Source organism: Xyrauchen texanus, chromosome 17 (assembly GCF_025860055.1).
Source record: "Xyrauchen texanus isolate HMW12.3.18 chromosome 17, RBS_HiC_50CHRs, whole genome shotgun sequence".
NCBI classification, from domain to species: Eukaryota; Metazoa; Chordata; class Actinopteri; order Cypriniformes; family Catostomidae; genus Xyrauchen; species Xyrauchen texanus.
This window is the reverse complement of record NC_068292.1, coordinates 14,221,871-14,237,534: the sequence shown is the minus strand read 5'-3', so window position 1 is coordinate 14,237,534 and position 15,664 is coordinate 14,221,871. Positions and strand designations below refer to the sequence as shown.

The window sequence follows — 15,664 nt, the reverse complement described above, 5'->3', positions numbered from 1 at the left end:
AAAAAAACCCTATAGTAACATAAAAGTCAAATCAAATGAATAATTAAGTCAAATCATTTTTATTTGTGCTTTTCCCAATACACATTGTTCCAAAGCAGCTTTACAGACAATCAGTTGTAATGTCTGTAACGTCTCAAAAACATGAATAAACACTCCTGGAAACATAATAAATAATTTGATAAAACCTTACTTTCTATAGATAGGTATCATCCTGCTGTCCCCATATGAGGACATCTTTCTTTTTTTAGGAAAACTATCTGCTCTTCAAAAAAAAAAAAATATTACAAGCTACTACTTACAAAAGGGAAATGGCAAATGCACACAGCAGTCACGCTCAGGTCTCAAGAGGTTAAAGCTTAAAATGTCATGCATCATACTCCAAGTCTTCAAAAGGCATACGATAGATTTTGGTAAGAAACAACGAGAAATTTAGGCAACTTTTGAGAATTTTTTTTTATTGATGTCCTTTTTGCGTTCATGACAGCTATGAGAGAAGCTTGTTCACAGTAGCTAGAATGGTCATTCGAGAACTTGTATTGTTTAGCACTGAAAATTACGCAAATTCTCACGGGAATACTAATGCCAATGCATTAAAAATAAGAAAGGAATAAGAAATAAAGTCATATGGGTTTCAATGGACATGAGTGTGAGTAAATGAATTTTTCGGTGAACTATTTCTTTAATGAAAAATTGGTTTACATCATAAAATATAATGTTCTATATTTTAAGTTAGGCTGTCAACCGATTAACCATTTTAATCAAATTAATTAAATGAAATTCCGATTAATCAAAATGAATTGCATATATAGAAGTCAAAGTTTTATTCACATCCATATTACTGAACAAGCCTATCATTGGCCTATGGTCCACAGCAATCCATTTCACGAATGAATTTGTCAATCAGTCTGAGATACATTTTTATTTTATTGTTTATACACAAGAACAGGTTGAAGAAAAGGTTCTTGTACTGTCGCTGGTATCGAGCAAGCCTGAATGTGGCTTGATGTCTGTGATTGTGTACGGAAAACATGCTGATATGGTTTTCAAAAGACAACTTCAGCACAGTAACTCCTTCTCAAAATATTCATAGAATCACCTGCAAATAAAGCAGTTCACTGCCATCTTTTGAACACACAGGTAAGAGAGATTAAAGAGTTGTCCTGACAACAAATGGATAAAACCAGGAGCAACAGTAACCAAAGATCAAGCACTTTGCCAACTATTAAATAGACAAAACATGCACAAAAATCCACACTACTAACAGGGAGCCACACAAAGCACATATTAAATCCTGACCAACCTTGCTTGAATTACAAAATCACAAAAACACTACAGATGACAAAAAACAAGACTTCACACTGTAAAACTGAAAGATACTCGAGGAACCATTTGGGGTTCCTCAGATGCCCCACCCACCAGAGAACCGCCAAGACCCATTCAATTCCTGCTAACAACTGTCAACGGGTCCTCAATAAGCCCATCATAAGAGCATAAAGTATCTTTTAATTGTTCAAAACATGACATTTGCCATTGGCAGAGCAACAGGTATAGTTAAAAAGCATGATTTTAACAAATAAACCTCTGAAGTGACCTGTCAAAAGACTAAAGCACTCACTCTGCACCGCTGTCTGCTTTACAACTCTTAATTCCCGAATGTTCATGACCATCTTTGTCCCAGCTGTCCTGAGTTGAGGGTGAATAAGAACAGAACACAACTGCTTTCTCTGAAGTGTGAAAGGAGCGCTTGGGAAATCACACAACCACTGTTGTGCCCTGTGGAGCCAACCCGCCCTTCTCTGAGTAATAATGCTAACAGTACAACTACCTCACATATGATGTTGGAAACACATCTGTGCTCACCTACCCTACCAATTGCCACCTACCAGCCAACACATACTGGAAATTACATTTGTAAATCCAACGATGCTGTAAGTGCATGGTTTTGGGAACCCATATCAATAGTAACAGTACATGCTCCTTGAAAAGGTCCTCTTTAGTTTTACCTTTTCTGACTATCAGCAAATTATCAGTGGAACGTGAGCGCCCTCAAAAACTCCCCATGGAACGTGACACCCCTTGATCTGTATTGGATTATGTTGCAGAGAGAGATATCACTTCTACTACAAAAGAGCTGGCCCATATAGGGTTTCCACTGAACAAAACATTCAGCTATTATAACAGCCACCAGAGGTCAATCGCAAGGCATGAGGGACGTTCTGCAGACGAAGTGGAGCTTACAACTCATTTAAAATTCAACATGAAATCAAAATGGATCCTGTCTGCTTTCATAATACACAATCCTTATATTATTGTGAACGATTCATGACATTATGTACGTTAAATAGATTTGGCAAATGCAGTTTTAAGTTGCCTTTTTAAACAAGGAAAACAGCCAATAGGACTTAGGTTAGCTGTGAACCATGATTTGCTACATGCAATTGTTTGTTAGAAGCATGTGATATTACACTGGACAAAATAGTGGACGCACTCTTATACATAAAATGCATAAATATACATAAAATGTATTCTGAGTAAAATGGTTTTATAGTTTGGATTATTTGAAACTACTTTAATCGATACTTTACAGCTTATCCACGAAGCATTGTGGGAAAGCATAAACAGGGAAGGATACATAGGATGCTTTCTTCGATAGCTTAGGTGGGAGCATAATTAAGACACCTTTTCAAACAGCCTTCGCGTCAGGAGCGTGCCAATGATGTCTTAAAATGCTGCCTCTGGAGACAGCTCACTAGGATTTGGAACAGACCCATGGACTAAAAGCCACAAATCTCCAATTTTGATTTCATGGGGCCTTTAAGGGCTTTTGTACTTGATGAACTTGATTTGGCAAGGCTGTTAGTTTCTAAAACACCCTTTTGACAAAAGTATGACTCATGTTCACACATCCAGAGTCACAACCTTCTGTGACTCATGACACACACCTCTCAGATTAAATCAATTGTTGTCATCTTTTAGCCCCTGGTTCTTTTGAACAGATCAAGGACATCTAAGAAAGATAGAAGAGACAACACTGTGATGAACAACCTATTCACTTTAAAGTCAGTGTAACCCTGGAGAAACTATTGGCTATTTGAAATCTTAGTGAAAGCTGCAAGCTCAGTCTCAAAGCCTTGAGCCAAGTTTGAGACGAGCATGTTCATTAAAACTTGTTGAACACAAACGTAAAGTTGCGTATGTGCTGGGAATTTCATTTCACAATTCTTCCAGCATTCCTATAGAACTCCACCTTTATTTGTAATATATTGTGGTGTTTGCTAAGGCACAATTATTTTTCATACTTTGGGTTTAGGGATTTGAACACTTGGCTCTAGTGCTAAACTTCAAAATAAATGAAAAATATAAATGTGAAGACAAACTCTGAATGCTGGCAACACCTTTAAGTTTGAAGGTTATTTAGGACTGATAAAGTCTGAATAGGTTTAGGTAGTTTGGAAAGGATGGATGGATAGAAAGAAAAAAATGACAGACAGATGGACGGACCGACAGATAGATGTGTACTCACATCAATGGCATCTCGTTCAAAGATCCTGAGCTGGAGGAAGAGCTCTAGTTTGATCTTGCGTTCCTTAAACAGTTCCTCCATCTGAGCCTGAGCCTCGTCCAGCTGCTGCAGCACACTCTCGATGTGAGCCATAGAGCTGTTATGAGGAGTCTTATTGCTGGAGATTGCCGAGTCTCTGCCATTAGAAAGAATAGACAAAAGTGTGAGTGAGTGAGTGAGTGAGTATGAGAGACATCATTTTAGCAGAGTTAACTTAGTCTCTGCAGGTTAGGGGATGAGTTAAGTGTTTTGTGAGTGACTGTAGTAGCGTGTATGTGTGCATAAAAATGGATGGTATCAATTTGTGCTCTAAAATTGTTTTGGGACCTGAAGAGAGTAGAATTGGTACATTTAAATAGACGTATTGCACACATCTGTGTGTGTATTGATCTGGAGTTTACCATTACAACAGACTGTGTAGCCCCTGTAGACACAGAAATTGAATATAGGAAGTGGTAGAGAGAGTGAGAATGTGAGCAGTTATAGAATTTTTGTCCAAATGTTTTACAGAAATATTGGTGTTTCACTGTTTACCACAGTACACTTAACAGCAAAAAATAAGTTTCAGTTATGTTTTATGATGGGTGAGAAGTTAATATTAGAGGTGTCAAAAGTCAAAATACTGTTATTCTACAATGTTTCATTAGCTTTTTTTGGAAAATCCCTATTCTGAGACCAACATTTCTATCAATAACTCCTCACAGAGCTTTCAAACTACATCCACCAAACTCAGCACAGACCTTCAGACTGTTCCAAAATAATGTGCTTTCCATTTTCTAACTGAACAGACAAAAATCAGAAACATCCCATAGACTTAACTTAAAGGAACGTTCAAATGGGCCACCAAAATGCTCATTGATTAGAAAAATATCTGGTGATCTAATTTTTGAAGCTCCAAAAATCAGATAGTCAGCATAAACATCATCGATGTGATTCTACACGATCGATTTGGTGCATAAAATATCAATATTTAAGTACTTTTTAACACTAAATCAACACTTCCGGTAAGCTTCACGAAAAGGTAGAGATTACGCGATCTCTCGTGTGACGTATTACCGTTGCCATGATACGGACATAATCTCGTGTTATCCTCTCGGTTGAGAAATCCAGGATGAGCACACAAAAGCACCATTGTGAGTAAAAAACCAAAACCAACAAAGCTTCTGTACAGCATTCCTCCTCCTCACTTGTAAACAGCGCTGCTCTTCTAGGTGTGTCGCACGTGTGTCAGTTCTTACGCGTCAATGCGATTACATCATACGCGCTTACCGCTCCTGACCGAAAGCATTATTTAGACTTAAAAGTACTTAAATATTGATCTTTTCAAACAAGAAGTGATCGTGCCACTTGAGAAGACATTAATTTAACCACTGGAGTCGTATGGATGACATTTATATTGACTGTCTGTGATTTTTGGAGCTTAAAAAAAATCGGACCACAGCTCACCTGCTTTTTAAAGGACCTACTGAGCTAAGATATTTTTCTTAAAATGTGTTTTGGTGAAGAAAGAAAGTCATACACACCTGGGATATCATGAGAGTGAGTGAATAATGAGAGAATTGTAGTTTGTGTGTGAACTATCCCTTTAAGTTGCTCTAAAATCTCTTAGCAAGTATTTCTGTTTTAGTTGTCTAAATTTGTCTAAAATGTGATTGGCTCTTTTATATCTAAGGTGGGATTTCCCCTTCTATAGCCGCCATAATAAGCGTTCCAATTTCTCTGATTCATTTAAATACAGATGGTCCTTCTCAGGCTAAATAGTCTCTGCAGATGTGCAAATTATAAATTAATAGTATTTATCTTCAAGGACAATAGACCGAATTGTTGATAACGCATCCTCCATATCACATGCTTCTAACTAGCAATTGCATGTAGCACATTATGGTTCACAGCTAAACTAAAACCTATTCCTTTTCATTTTCCTTTTAAAGAAGGATTTTCCAGCCCAAATTCCTGTAAAATAAATAAATAAATCTGCACACATTAAATGATTGCTTAGCATAGCATATGTGCATGCTCGTGCTCTAGTTGATTGACAGGTGATTTCTGTATCTAAAATGTGATTGGCTCTTTTACCTGTAAGGCAGGACTTCCTTTCTACCTCTGTTGAGCATTCCAGTTTCCCCCATTCATTTTAATAGAAGTGGCCCGTCTCTGTCAAATAGTCTCTGGTTGCTCTCTCTTTCTCTCTTTTTGACCCCACAAGTAAAATAGCTTCACATCAGGGCTCAATATTCTCACAAACAGGTGCAAAAGGTGGCAGTATGGCATCTGTGCAGTGAGAGTGTACAACAGACCTCAATTCAATGTGCCCATCATTAAACTTGATTTGCATATGTAATTGTTTTTGTGTGTGTGTTTTACAAGGACAGTTTTGTAGGTTACAAACTGGTAATTACAAGGGTACTATGCTATAAATGTGGTTTATGAAGACATTTCTAGTGTCCCCATAATTCAAATAGCTTAAAAAATATATTAAACAATGTTTAATTTGAAGATGTAAAAATGCAAGAAGTTTTTTGTGAGGGTTAGGGGATTGAATCTGTAGTTTGTACAGTATAAAAATCATTATGTCTATGGAGAGTCCCCATAAGGATAGCCGCACCAACGTGTGTGTGTGTGTGTGTGAGCATTCTCATGAACACAAGTGAGCATCATGGCTTTCCACTGAAATTAAGCACTCTGAATGACTGACCAGTACCTTAGCTGCTGGATAAGATCCTCTCCTTCTTTTATGACGTTGACGGTGACCTGCAAGGTGGTTTGCTGCTGCTGACCGAAGCGTTTGATGAGCTCCTGCACTGCCTCCACTGACTCAGCATAAACATCATCCAAAAGCTCCTTCTGAAGCTCCTCCAACCACGTCCACAGCTGCAGAAGAATGACATCATCACCAGCCAATCAGATTACAGACTTGACAAAGTTTGAACCAATCAGTGAACTTCTTAAAATGTTCATTTTGCATTAGATTTTCATTTTTTAGAATAATTTTTCTTTTCTAGATTTTCAATGAATTTGATTACAATCTAGAAGTCCACTGACTGCACAGGGTGCATGTTGACAAATTATTTTAAAAAATTGTGCTAAATATACATATAGTGGCCCCCCCCCAAAAAACTTTTTTTCTCAAGATCACACAGGTCTCCAAGCAGAGGAACCACAAGTGTAGTTCATCACATTACCTAAAAAAAATTGTCCACTAATGATTGACAACCAAAAATTGGCATGTACTTTGTTCTTAATTTTGAACAGTATATATATATTGTTTTATAATTTTAAGGTGCACTCAGTAATCTTTTCCCCGTTAAAAAAGTTTTACACCAAAATAAATTAATTGTAATTTTGAAACAGGTATAAAATAATTATCACTCACATGAGATATCAGTATGGGGCAGGGGTGCCCACATGGAGGCTGCCATTTCAGAATCACATGACCAGCTAAATACTACTGGTTTAATCTAGTAACCGTCTTGTTATTGGAAAATTTCGCTCTTGTATTAAATTAATCATGACTGACTGTGAATAGTGAAATTCTGCAATGGCATCTGTAACTGAAAACTGCTGATTTTGAATGATGCTGCATCCACACCACTAGGTGTCACTGTAAGTCCAAGACGACAGAAGCAAAACATTACTGAGTGCACTTTAAAACAGACCAACCTTCTTTTTTCTTAAATGTTCTTCTTGAAAAAGAGTGCTTGTGCTATCTTTCTTTAAAATAAATGCAACTTGGATTGATCATGTGTTTTTTTTATCTGATGCACTGACATTTTGACATTTACATGTATAAGTCTTCTATTTGGGACCACTGTATAAAAATGCACAAACATAACATGGCAAACAGGCAGATGGACTTCAACTGCCATCAAACTCCTGGTGCTGTCATTACTTGTGTGAGCTCACAGGATTAGCCATCTGCCTATTTGGGCATGTCAAAGACAGGCTTTTCTGCCACGGCCCCATTCCACACCTCCCCATCGTCTTTTTCCACCTCCACCTTGCTCTACTTGTCTCGTTCTTCAAAAACTCAAGCCTTTAAACCCTTTATCAAAACTTAGCACTTATAAAACACATTCTTAAAAACAGAGATGTCTGTATAACCCAGCCTGACTCTGATAGCAGATCTGGCTAACATTGCTAACATTGCCATATGGTGACATTAAAGAGAGCATTGTTTGCTCGCATTAAGCATGGCATGAATCCTGTACACAGTGTCTACTCATTATAATTTACTGTTTAAGATATGTAGATGGACCAGGAGGAGTGAGTTCTGAATTTTAAAGCACATGAAATGGTAAATATCTGAGGGCCCCAAAATGTTAGTGGCTAATATGTCCAGTAAGGAGCACAGTGTCTTGTGAAAATGCAGCTAGACAAATGACAACTTATTCATTTAAGGCCTTTTGACACTTGTTATTGACAGAGGCAGTAGAAAGGGGACAGAAAATTATTGGTCAGAGAGAAAGGGTTTTTTTAAGGCAAAATGCAGGCCAGAATCAAACCTGCATCGTTTGCAATAGCACCCCAGGTCAACATTTTGGGAGCACATGTGCTAACCACAGTCTTACCTCTTTGCTGTGAGAGTGGAAGGCCACTGACATGTCGAGCAGGACTTTGCGTTGCTCAACTCGTCTAACGAAATCCTGGATGCGGTCCTCCAGCTGGTGGGCAGCCTGGTAGATCTCTTCAGGGTCACACTCGCCCGTCTGTGCTAGCTGCTCTGCCGCCTCCAGGAGTTTGTCAGCGTTAGTGTAGGTGTTCTGAGAGAAATGCAAAAATAGTGCAGTCATATGCCTGTGTTAGTTAACAAATAGAGGAGTGCAGTCAAGTGGAGTAAGGAGTAAGTTAAGGGAACAGTTCACCTTAAATATGTAAAAATAGAAGAAAAAAAGTCAGCTTGACTGGCTAGCTTTGACTGTGGCTCGTGGACAGTAAATAGACAGATGTGCAGAGCCAAAGTGATGCCAAGTAGCCAAGTGACTCTTCCTCATTACCTGAGCCACTTCTTCAAAGTCCTCATGCCGTTTCTGCAGTGCTCGAGCCCTGTGCAGAGACTTCCCCACCCCTGTGTGCTTACTGAGGAATGCCTCACCATGATTCTCAATCCAATCTAGAACCTGCACGAGAAGACATTCACAAAACATATAACACCAAGAGAAAAGACCAAAGAAACATTACCTAGGATCCTAAAAACAACAACAGATGAGACATGTAAGCTAAGGGTTGTGTGTAAATGCAGAGGTGAATATACAACTGTTAGGAAATTAAACATTTACATTTATGCATTTGGCAGATGCTTTTATCCAAAGCGACTTACAGTGCACTTATTACAGGGACAATCCCCCCGGAGCAACCTGGAGTTAAGTGCCTTGCTCAAGGACACAATGGCGGTGGCTGTGGGGACTGAACCAGCAACCTTCTGCTTAACAGTTTAGTGCTTTAGCCCACTATGCCGCCACCACCACTCCATTAATAAAATTAAACATGTATCGTTACTCCGTGTAAGCTATAATAAATTCATATGACATCTCCTTTCAGGGTTCACACACCTTTTGACCTATTTCGAATTTCTATGACTTTACAAGTGATTTATAATCTGAGAGCGTAAGGATGGTTCTCACAAAGATACATTTTAGCCTAACTGAGTTATACTAGAAACATTTATAATCTATTATTATATATACACTTATTAACCTTTATTAATACATTTATATATATATATATATATATATATATATATATATATATATATATATATATATAAAATATTTATTAAACGTTTATTATAAATAAACCAAAGATAATATTAATTTCTTTTCAAGGCCATGTTCAGGCCATCATAGTTTTAAAATAAATTACCCAGAAACTATATATACAGTATATTAACTTTCATTATATAAAGATTTTGCACTAGCAAAGAGCAATTTCTAGTTATTTAAATATTTTAAAGTAGGGCATAACTAGAAAAATGTGTTCACTATAAATTTCCATGACTCCTTAGCATTTGTATTCATTTTATTTTAAAGTTTAACATTTCTTTGATATTTCCAGATGTCCCATGACCTTGGGGACCCATCAAACAGAATCTTTCAGTCATTTTGCAAATTAGTATTTTTTTTTAATGAAAATAAATAAATAAAATGATTTAAACATTTACTTTTTTTTCCACTTTTTATCAACATTTTCATTAATATCTTCAGATAAATTGTCCAAAAATATTAAGGGCCAAAAATACTAAAAGCTGATATATATATATATATATATATATATATATATACACACACTTTTATGTTATTGTTTTAATGGTTTTAACTTAACATGTAACATTTGGTAGACGCTCTAAATCAATTAATTGTGTATCAAATTTAATAAAAAAATAAACAATACATATGGTTCAAATTTTGTAAGGGTTGCTCCTCTAGATCAACTGGTGGAGCACTACAATTGCAACTCTGGTTGTACATTTGATTAAATTTGGATCTACAACAGCATCTACAGTACAAAAAGCATAAATGCAATTTAGTTAGTACAACTTCAGTGTAACACCACCAGGGGGCACCTGAGAGCCACTGCGACAGCTCAACGCCTCTATAAACATCAGCACCACACGCGCAGTGAGGTCATCCTGCAGATTAATAGAGCAACACTCCCATGTCTGCTCTGAAGCCGTGTCGAGAAACTCCTAATTATGTTTAATAAAGATTTTGACTGTTGCGAGTAGTAGCTGTGGCATAATTTTGCATGGCCATCAGAATGTGCATACAGGATTTTACCAATAAGTATAGCGTATTTCAAGATATTGCAAGCATATCAAGTTATATTTCCCCCAAAAATGAAAAGACTGTCATAATTTGCATCACCCTTATGTTGCTCCAAACCTCTTTAACTTTCTTAAACTTCCATGGAACACAAAAGGAGATGTTACCTTTCACTTTCACTACATCTCTTCCATACTATGACAATGAATGGGGATTAAATGATGTCTAAGTAAATAATTACTTAATTTTCATTTTGGGTGAACTATCCCTTTAAGTGAATATTAAATGTTTGTTGTTTCTGAGATGTCTCTTAAATCCCAATGTATGGAATGCATCATTCCGGCTTCTAAAGATTCCATGGCACACTGCGAAAAAACACATCGAGTCCTGTCCTCATTCATATTTCATTATAACACCTTTGATCTGGATGGATGTGCCACACAGAAAAATTCAGAGCTGTGTGTGTGGTGACATATGTCAGCACAAGTGTGCGTGTGTGTTTGTGTGTGATTAAAAGGAAATCATTTGTTGTGAAGATGCCCTGCTCTCGTGGCTGTCTTCTGATGTCTAGAAGGTTTCAAGGTCCCCTATGCCTGCATCATTTTATGGGGCAAACCCTTAACATAATGAGCCTGCCAAAAATGGTTACCATGACAACCGATACTGAACGCCTCTGCTAAAGGAACACTGAGATAAAAAAAAAAAAAGAACAGTGTGGGACAGGCCGAGTGTGAAAGAGAGAGCGAGAGAGAGAGAGAGAGAGAGAGAGAGAGAGAGCGAGAGAGAGAGCAAGGCAATTGGCTGCTGATGTTAAAAAGGATAACATGGAGAACATTTCTCATTTAAAAAAGTCCCTGAAGGGGAAGAATATAACAATTTAATGCAGTGTTGCCTAAAATCTGACTTTTTAATTTATATTCTGTTCTCAAGTGAACGGTGAAATCCTATTTTAAACAGATAAGAATTCACATTATATTCAACACCATGATGCCTCAAGGCATTCTGAAATAAATAAATAAATAAAAAACCTCAACCACATGCACCGCATTTATTTTCAGGACTTGGGATTTCGGTGCTTTTAGTGTCATATATATTCACATGTAAACTTCATAGAAGCTGATTAACCAGTTTTATGTTTTTGATATGATTGTCTATACTGAAAACACCGTACTGCCATGTGTTATAGTGATTTTAACAAGGGAAGGCATGAAGTGAAGTGGCGAAAGCTAAAAACTGCTTGAGAGGCAGAGCAAATTATTACACTTTGACAAACAATTTTTAATTTGGAATAATGCTCTAGGACCAAGAACATGGATTAATAAAAAAGTAAATAGGATCAATTCTGATTTCATGGAGTGAAAGGGGCTATCTCATGTGGAAGAGACCAATGGGCCAGGGGTCTGAGACTAAAAGCATAGTAATAAAACAAAATTTTGGGGAGGCCTAAATCTCTTTGTCATGATTTAATTATTTTATTGTTAGCACTTTCTTTTACAGTACTGTTCTACGTTTGCTCACTATATAATGACAACAACTACAATAATTACTAGGTACTAACCCTAAACCGAACCCCAACCCTAACATTAACTCATATTATATACATGTAATTACCTAATATTAATCAGTACTTTCTTGGGTAAGTACACTGCAAGTATACTAAAAGTACATGTACTGTAAAAAAAAGTGCAACCATTTAATTAGCTTACTTGTAGATATCGTACATTGATCCAAAAAGCAGAAAAGATGGCTCACAAATACCCGGATGACCGGTCTGATACGGAGGTGCAGTTGTTACAGAGAAATATCAGACCGCAAGATGGCGCCACTGACCAATCAAAAACTAGTATACCAGAGAGCCGTGTAATAAACTGCTTTAGGTTGAAAAACAAAATCAGTCCTACGCAGACCTCTACTTCTATGCTCTGACAACTCATAAACTTTAAAAACAAACATTGGTATATCACTATACCAAAAACACCAAGATTAACTGATACTCTCTTTATACAGAGTTTATACATAAAAAGTAGCAGACATATTGAGTATTTTTATGACTAAGTGTATGACCTGCTGGACGTCCTGTTGGAAGACACAGAGCTGTAGGCGTTGATGGAGGCGGAGTTTGCGGTGCTGCCAGATGTTCTCCAGCTGCCTCTGGTGGTGCAGCACCTCATGAATGATATCCAGGACATGGTGCACTGCCTTGGAGTAGTTAGCCGAGGATGTCAGCGAATCCGCACTGCCTGGGGTCAAAGGACGCTGTAGCTTATCTAAAAGGGCTTTGCCATCCTGACTTACCTGAGGATGTCAAGGCAAAACATATTTTAAGACCTGAAGATCTTATTCACAGAGGAAAATCACAGTCTTACTGATTATTCTTTGCTTAGTTCTTGCTCCGTTTCTAAGAGAGCAGAGTTTACTATTGACAAACACAAGCAAAAACAAGTCTCATGTGTTGACTGACATTTTGAGTAACACTCTTTGTGGTGAAGTATCCTTACAGCATTATTTTTGACTAATGGACACAGGAGATCTGTACCTCAGAATAGGCGGCACTGATGTGTTCATAGACACTCTGGTGGTGGTGGATGGTGTCTTCTAGGTCCTGTAGCTCAGAAGGAAGTTCTCCCTCACCACAGGCCTTACACCATGAGTCCATGTTGCTCATATACTGGAAAAGAGACAAAATGCAATCAGCGTGACACATCCACTAAACAATATACAGCAACACTCAAAAACTACCTCAGGGGTTCTCAGAAACTGAAAGGCATATAGTAGCCAGTAAACTACTATATCCACAACCAAAACTGTATATTCTTCTTTGTTTGTGAGTTAGGGTAGAACGGGGCTAAAGGTTCCCTGGAGTAAAAAGCTCCTTTAATGAGATTTTCTCCCAAAACACTAAATAGCAACAAAAACTACCACAGGACTTTCCTTAAACACTTGTTTGTCACTATGAACTGCAAACAATTCCTCTTCCACGAGATCATTGTGTACATTGTCTAAAGGTTGATTTTGAGGCATATTTATAAAACATATAATATTTTTTTATATTGCAACTTTATTTAGCGGATGGACGGATGGATGGATGGATGGGCTGATCCAAGCACAATGGAGATTAATTTGTTTATAGAATACTTAAGATGTAATGAAATATAGATATATTCAGAATCAAATTTAACCCCATTATTTCCCCCTCCCCAACACCACCCTGTCCCTAATCAAATATCCCTGTGGTCAAAGCCTAAATTACACAATGCACACATGTAAACAAACAAACAAACAATAAATATTAGAGAAAATTAAAAATATAAAAATCAACAAACAACTTTTCAAATGCTGCTACCCTTACCAATTCGGCAAACCATTATTAAAATGAGGGAGCGCCAATTGACTTTCATTTTCTAAGAATTATCTGTCTGCTAATCATTACACTAGTTTAGACCCAACTTCTTGTATATTTGTCACCTACTTTAATAACCACCCCATCACCCCAATATACATAGTCAGGGACAGAATGAAATTTAAGTATCTAAAACCTCACAGATAAAATTCAGGACTCTTATCCAGAATTCTTGAACCTTCGCTCAAAACCACAAAGCATGAGCTATGTCTCCATCCTCCAACTAACATCACCAGCAGGTAGTTGTGTCTTTTAAACCAAGCCTAAACAATCTAGAGGGAATCTGGTAGAAATTATGCTTTAACAGAATAATGCATACCTTTGCATCTTTAGACATAGTTAACTTTTTTTTTTTTCATTCTTTCCTACTCCCCATCCTCAAATACCAAGTTCAAATCTCTTAAGAGCGGTTCAGACCCTGTAACTAAGAATCTGAATCAACAAGGAATAATACATACCAAAGACTGTGAGCACCATACAGATGCTGTCTGCAGTTTTAGGGAGGCTGTGTACTACCCCCAAATATAGTACAAAGTAGATGGCGCATCTATAAATACCTAAAATTTGAGACCTAGAAATACCAAATTGCTGTGCTGTATTTTCAAATGATCTCAAGTCTGCATTTTCATAAAGGTCACCAAATGTAGCAACACCCCTCTCCATCCATTCTTTCCAGAAAAAGGGGGACTTGTTAATACACAATTTGGGGTTCAGCCATATCATATGCTTGAGGAAACATTTAGCGGAGTATCAAAATTGAACATACGGGAAACCTTTGTCCATCCTGAATGTAAGTGTGTGATGCATTTTTACTTCTCCAGGCAATTTGATAGAAACATTTTGCAATGGTGAGATTGGGGCAAGGACTGCTTGTTCAATGTAGTACCAGGGAGGTTCTTTCTCAGGTGGAAGAGACCAATGGGCCAGGTGTCTGAGACTAAAAGCATAGTAATAAAACTAAATTTTGGGGAGGCCTAAATCTTCTTTGTCAATTAGTCTGTTACTTACTGAAAAGTAACCAAGGTAATTTACCATTTCAAAATAAAAGACTTCAAATTGTTTAAAATAAGAAAGAGGAACGTTCAGAGGGAGAGACTGTAGTAGATAATTAAACTTGGGGATACATTTTTATAACATTGGCCTTCCCTGCCATAGACAAATGTAGTGAAGCTCACCTATCCACATCACACGAGAACCTTTTCATTAATGGGTCAAAACGAACAAAATTTCTCAAATTTGCTTGAAATAAAATGCTAAAATACCTAATGCCTTGCTTGGGCCATTGAAAGGTGCCAGGTTGGCGGGGCAAGATGCTGTCAGAGCAAGAGCTTCCAATTTAAACCAATTAACCCTGTATCCTGAAAATTTGGAGAAAGAATTAATAATTTTATGGAGGCTAGGTATAGATCTACTAGGGTTGGGGACAAATAATAATAATATATCATCTGCATAAAGTAGAAGTTTATGCACCACACCTCCTGCTACAATGCCAGGAAAATCATCCTCTTTTCTTATTTCAGCTGCTAATGATTCCAGGGCAAGACAGAACAATAAAGTGGAGAGAGGGCAGCCTTGACGGGCTCCCCTACCAACAGAAAAAATCTGAAATGAATCCATTAGTTTGCACTGCCACTACCGGTTGTTTATAAAGTAACTTAATCCACCCAATATAAGTGTTCCCAAACCTGTACATTTCCAAAATCTTAAAAAGATTTCCCATTACATCCTATCAAATGCCTTCTCTTCGTCAAGTGAGATGGCAGCAATCATACTGACCACATAATATTTATAAAATGTCTAATATTATCACAAGAACTATGACCACGAATAAACCTCACTTAATCTATATATATTATAAATGTAATTACTTAATCGATTAGCCAGAATTTTAGAATAATTTTTTACATCTAACTGGATCAGGGAAATTGGATGATAACTTTTAAA

The 15,664-nt window shown here is 37.3% G+C and overlaps 1 protein-coding gene across 1 annotated transcript in view; it reads right to left on the bottom strand.

Annotated features, from left to right (window-relative positions):
- Positions 1 to 15,664, bottom strand: part of LOC127657805 (triple functional domain protein-like) — a 188,531-nt gene that overhangs the window by 68,877 nt on the left and 103,990 nt on the right. Inside the window, exons 9-14 of the mRNA XM_052146720.1 lie at positions 12,857 to 12,988; positions 12,385 to 12,615; positions 8,557 to 8,679; positions 8,131 to 8,322; positions 6,264 to 6,433; positions 3,524 to 3,698 (exon numbers count right to left, since the gene is read on the bottom strand). Coding sequence (XP_052002680.1) covers positions 3,524 to 3,698; positions 6,264 to 6,433; positions 8,131 to 8,322; positions 8,557 to 8,679; positions 12,385 to 12,615; positions 12,857 to 12,988 — 1,023 coding nt within the window. The remainder of the gene's footprint in view (positions 1 to 3,523; positions 3,699 to 6,263; positions 6,434 to 8,130; positions 8,323 to 8,556; positions 8,680 to 12,384; positions 12,616 to 12,856; positions 12,989 to 15,664) is intronic.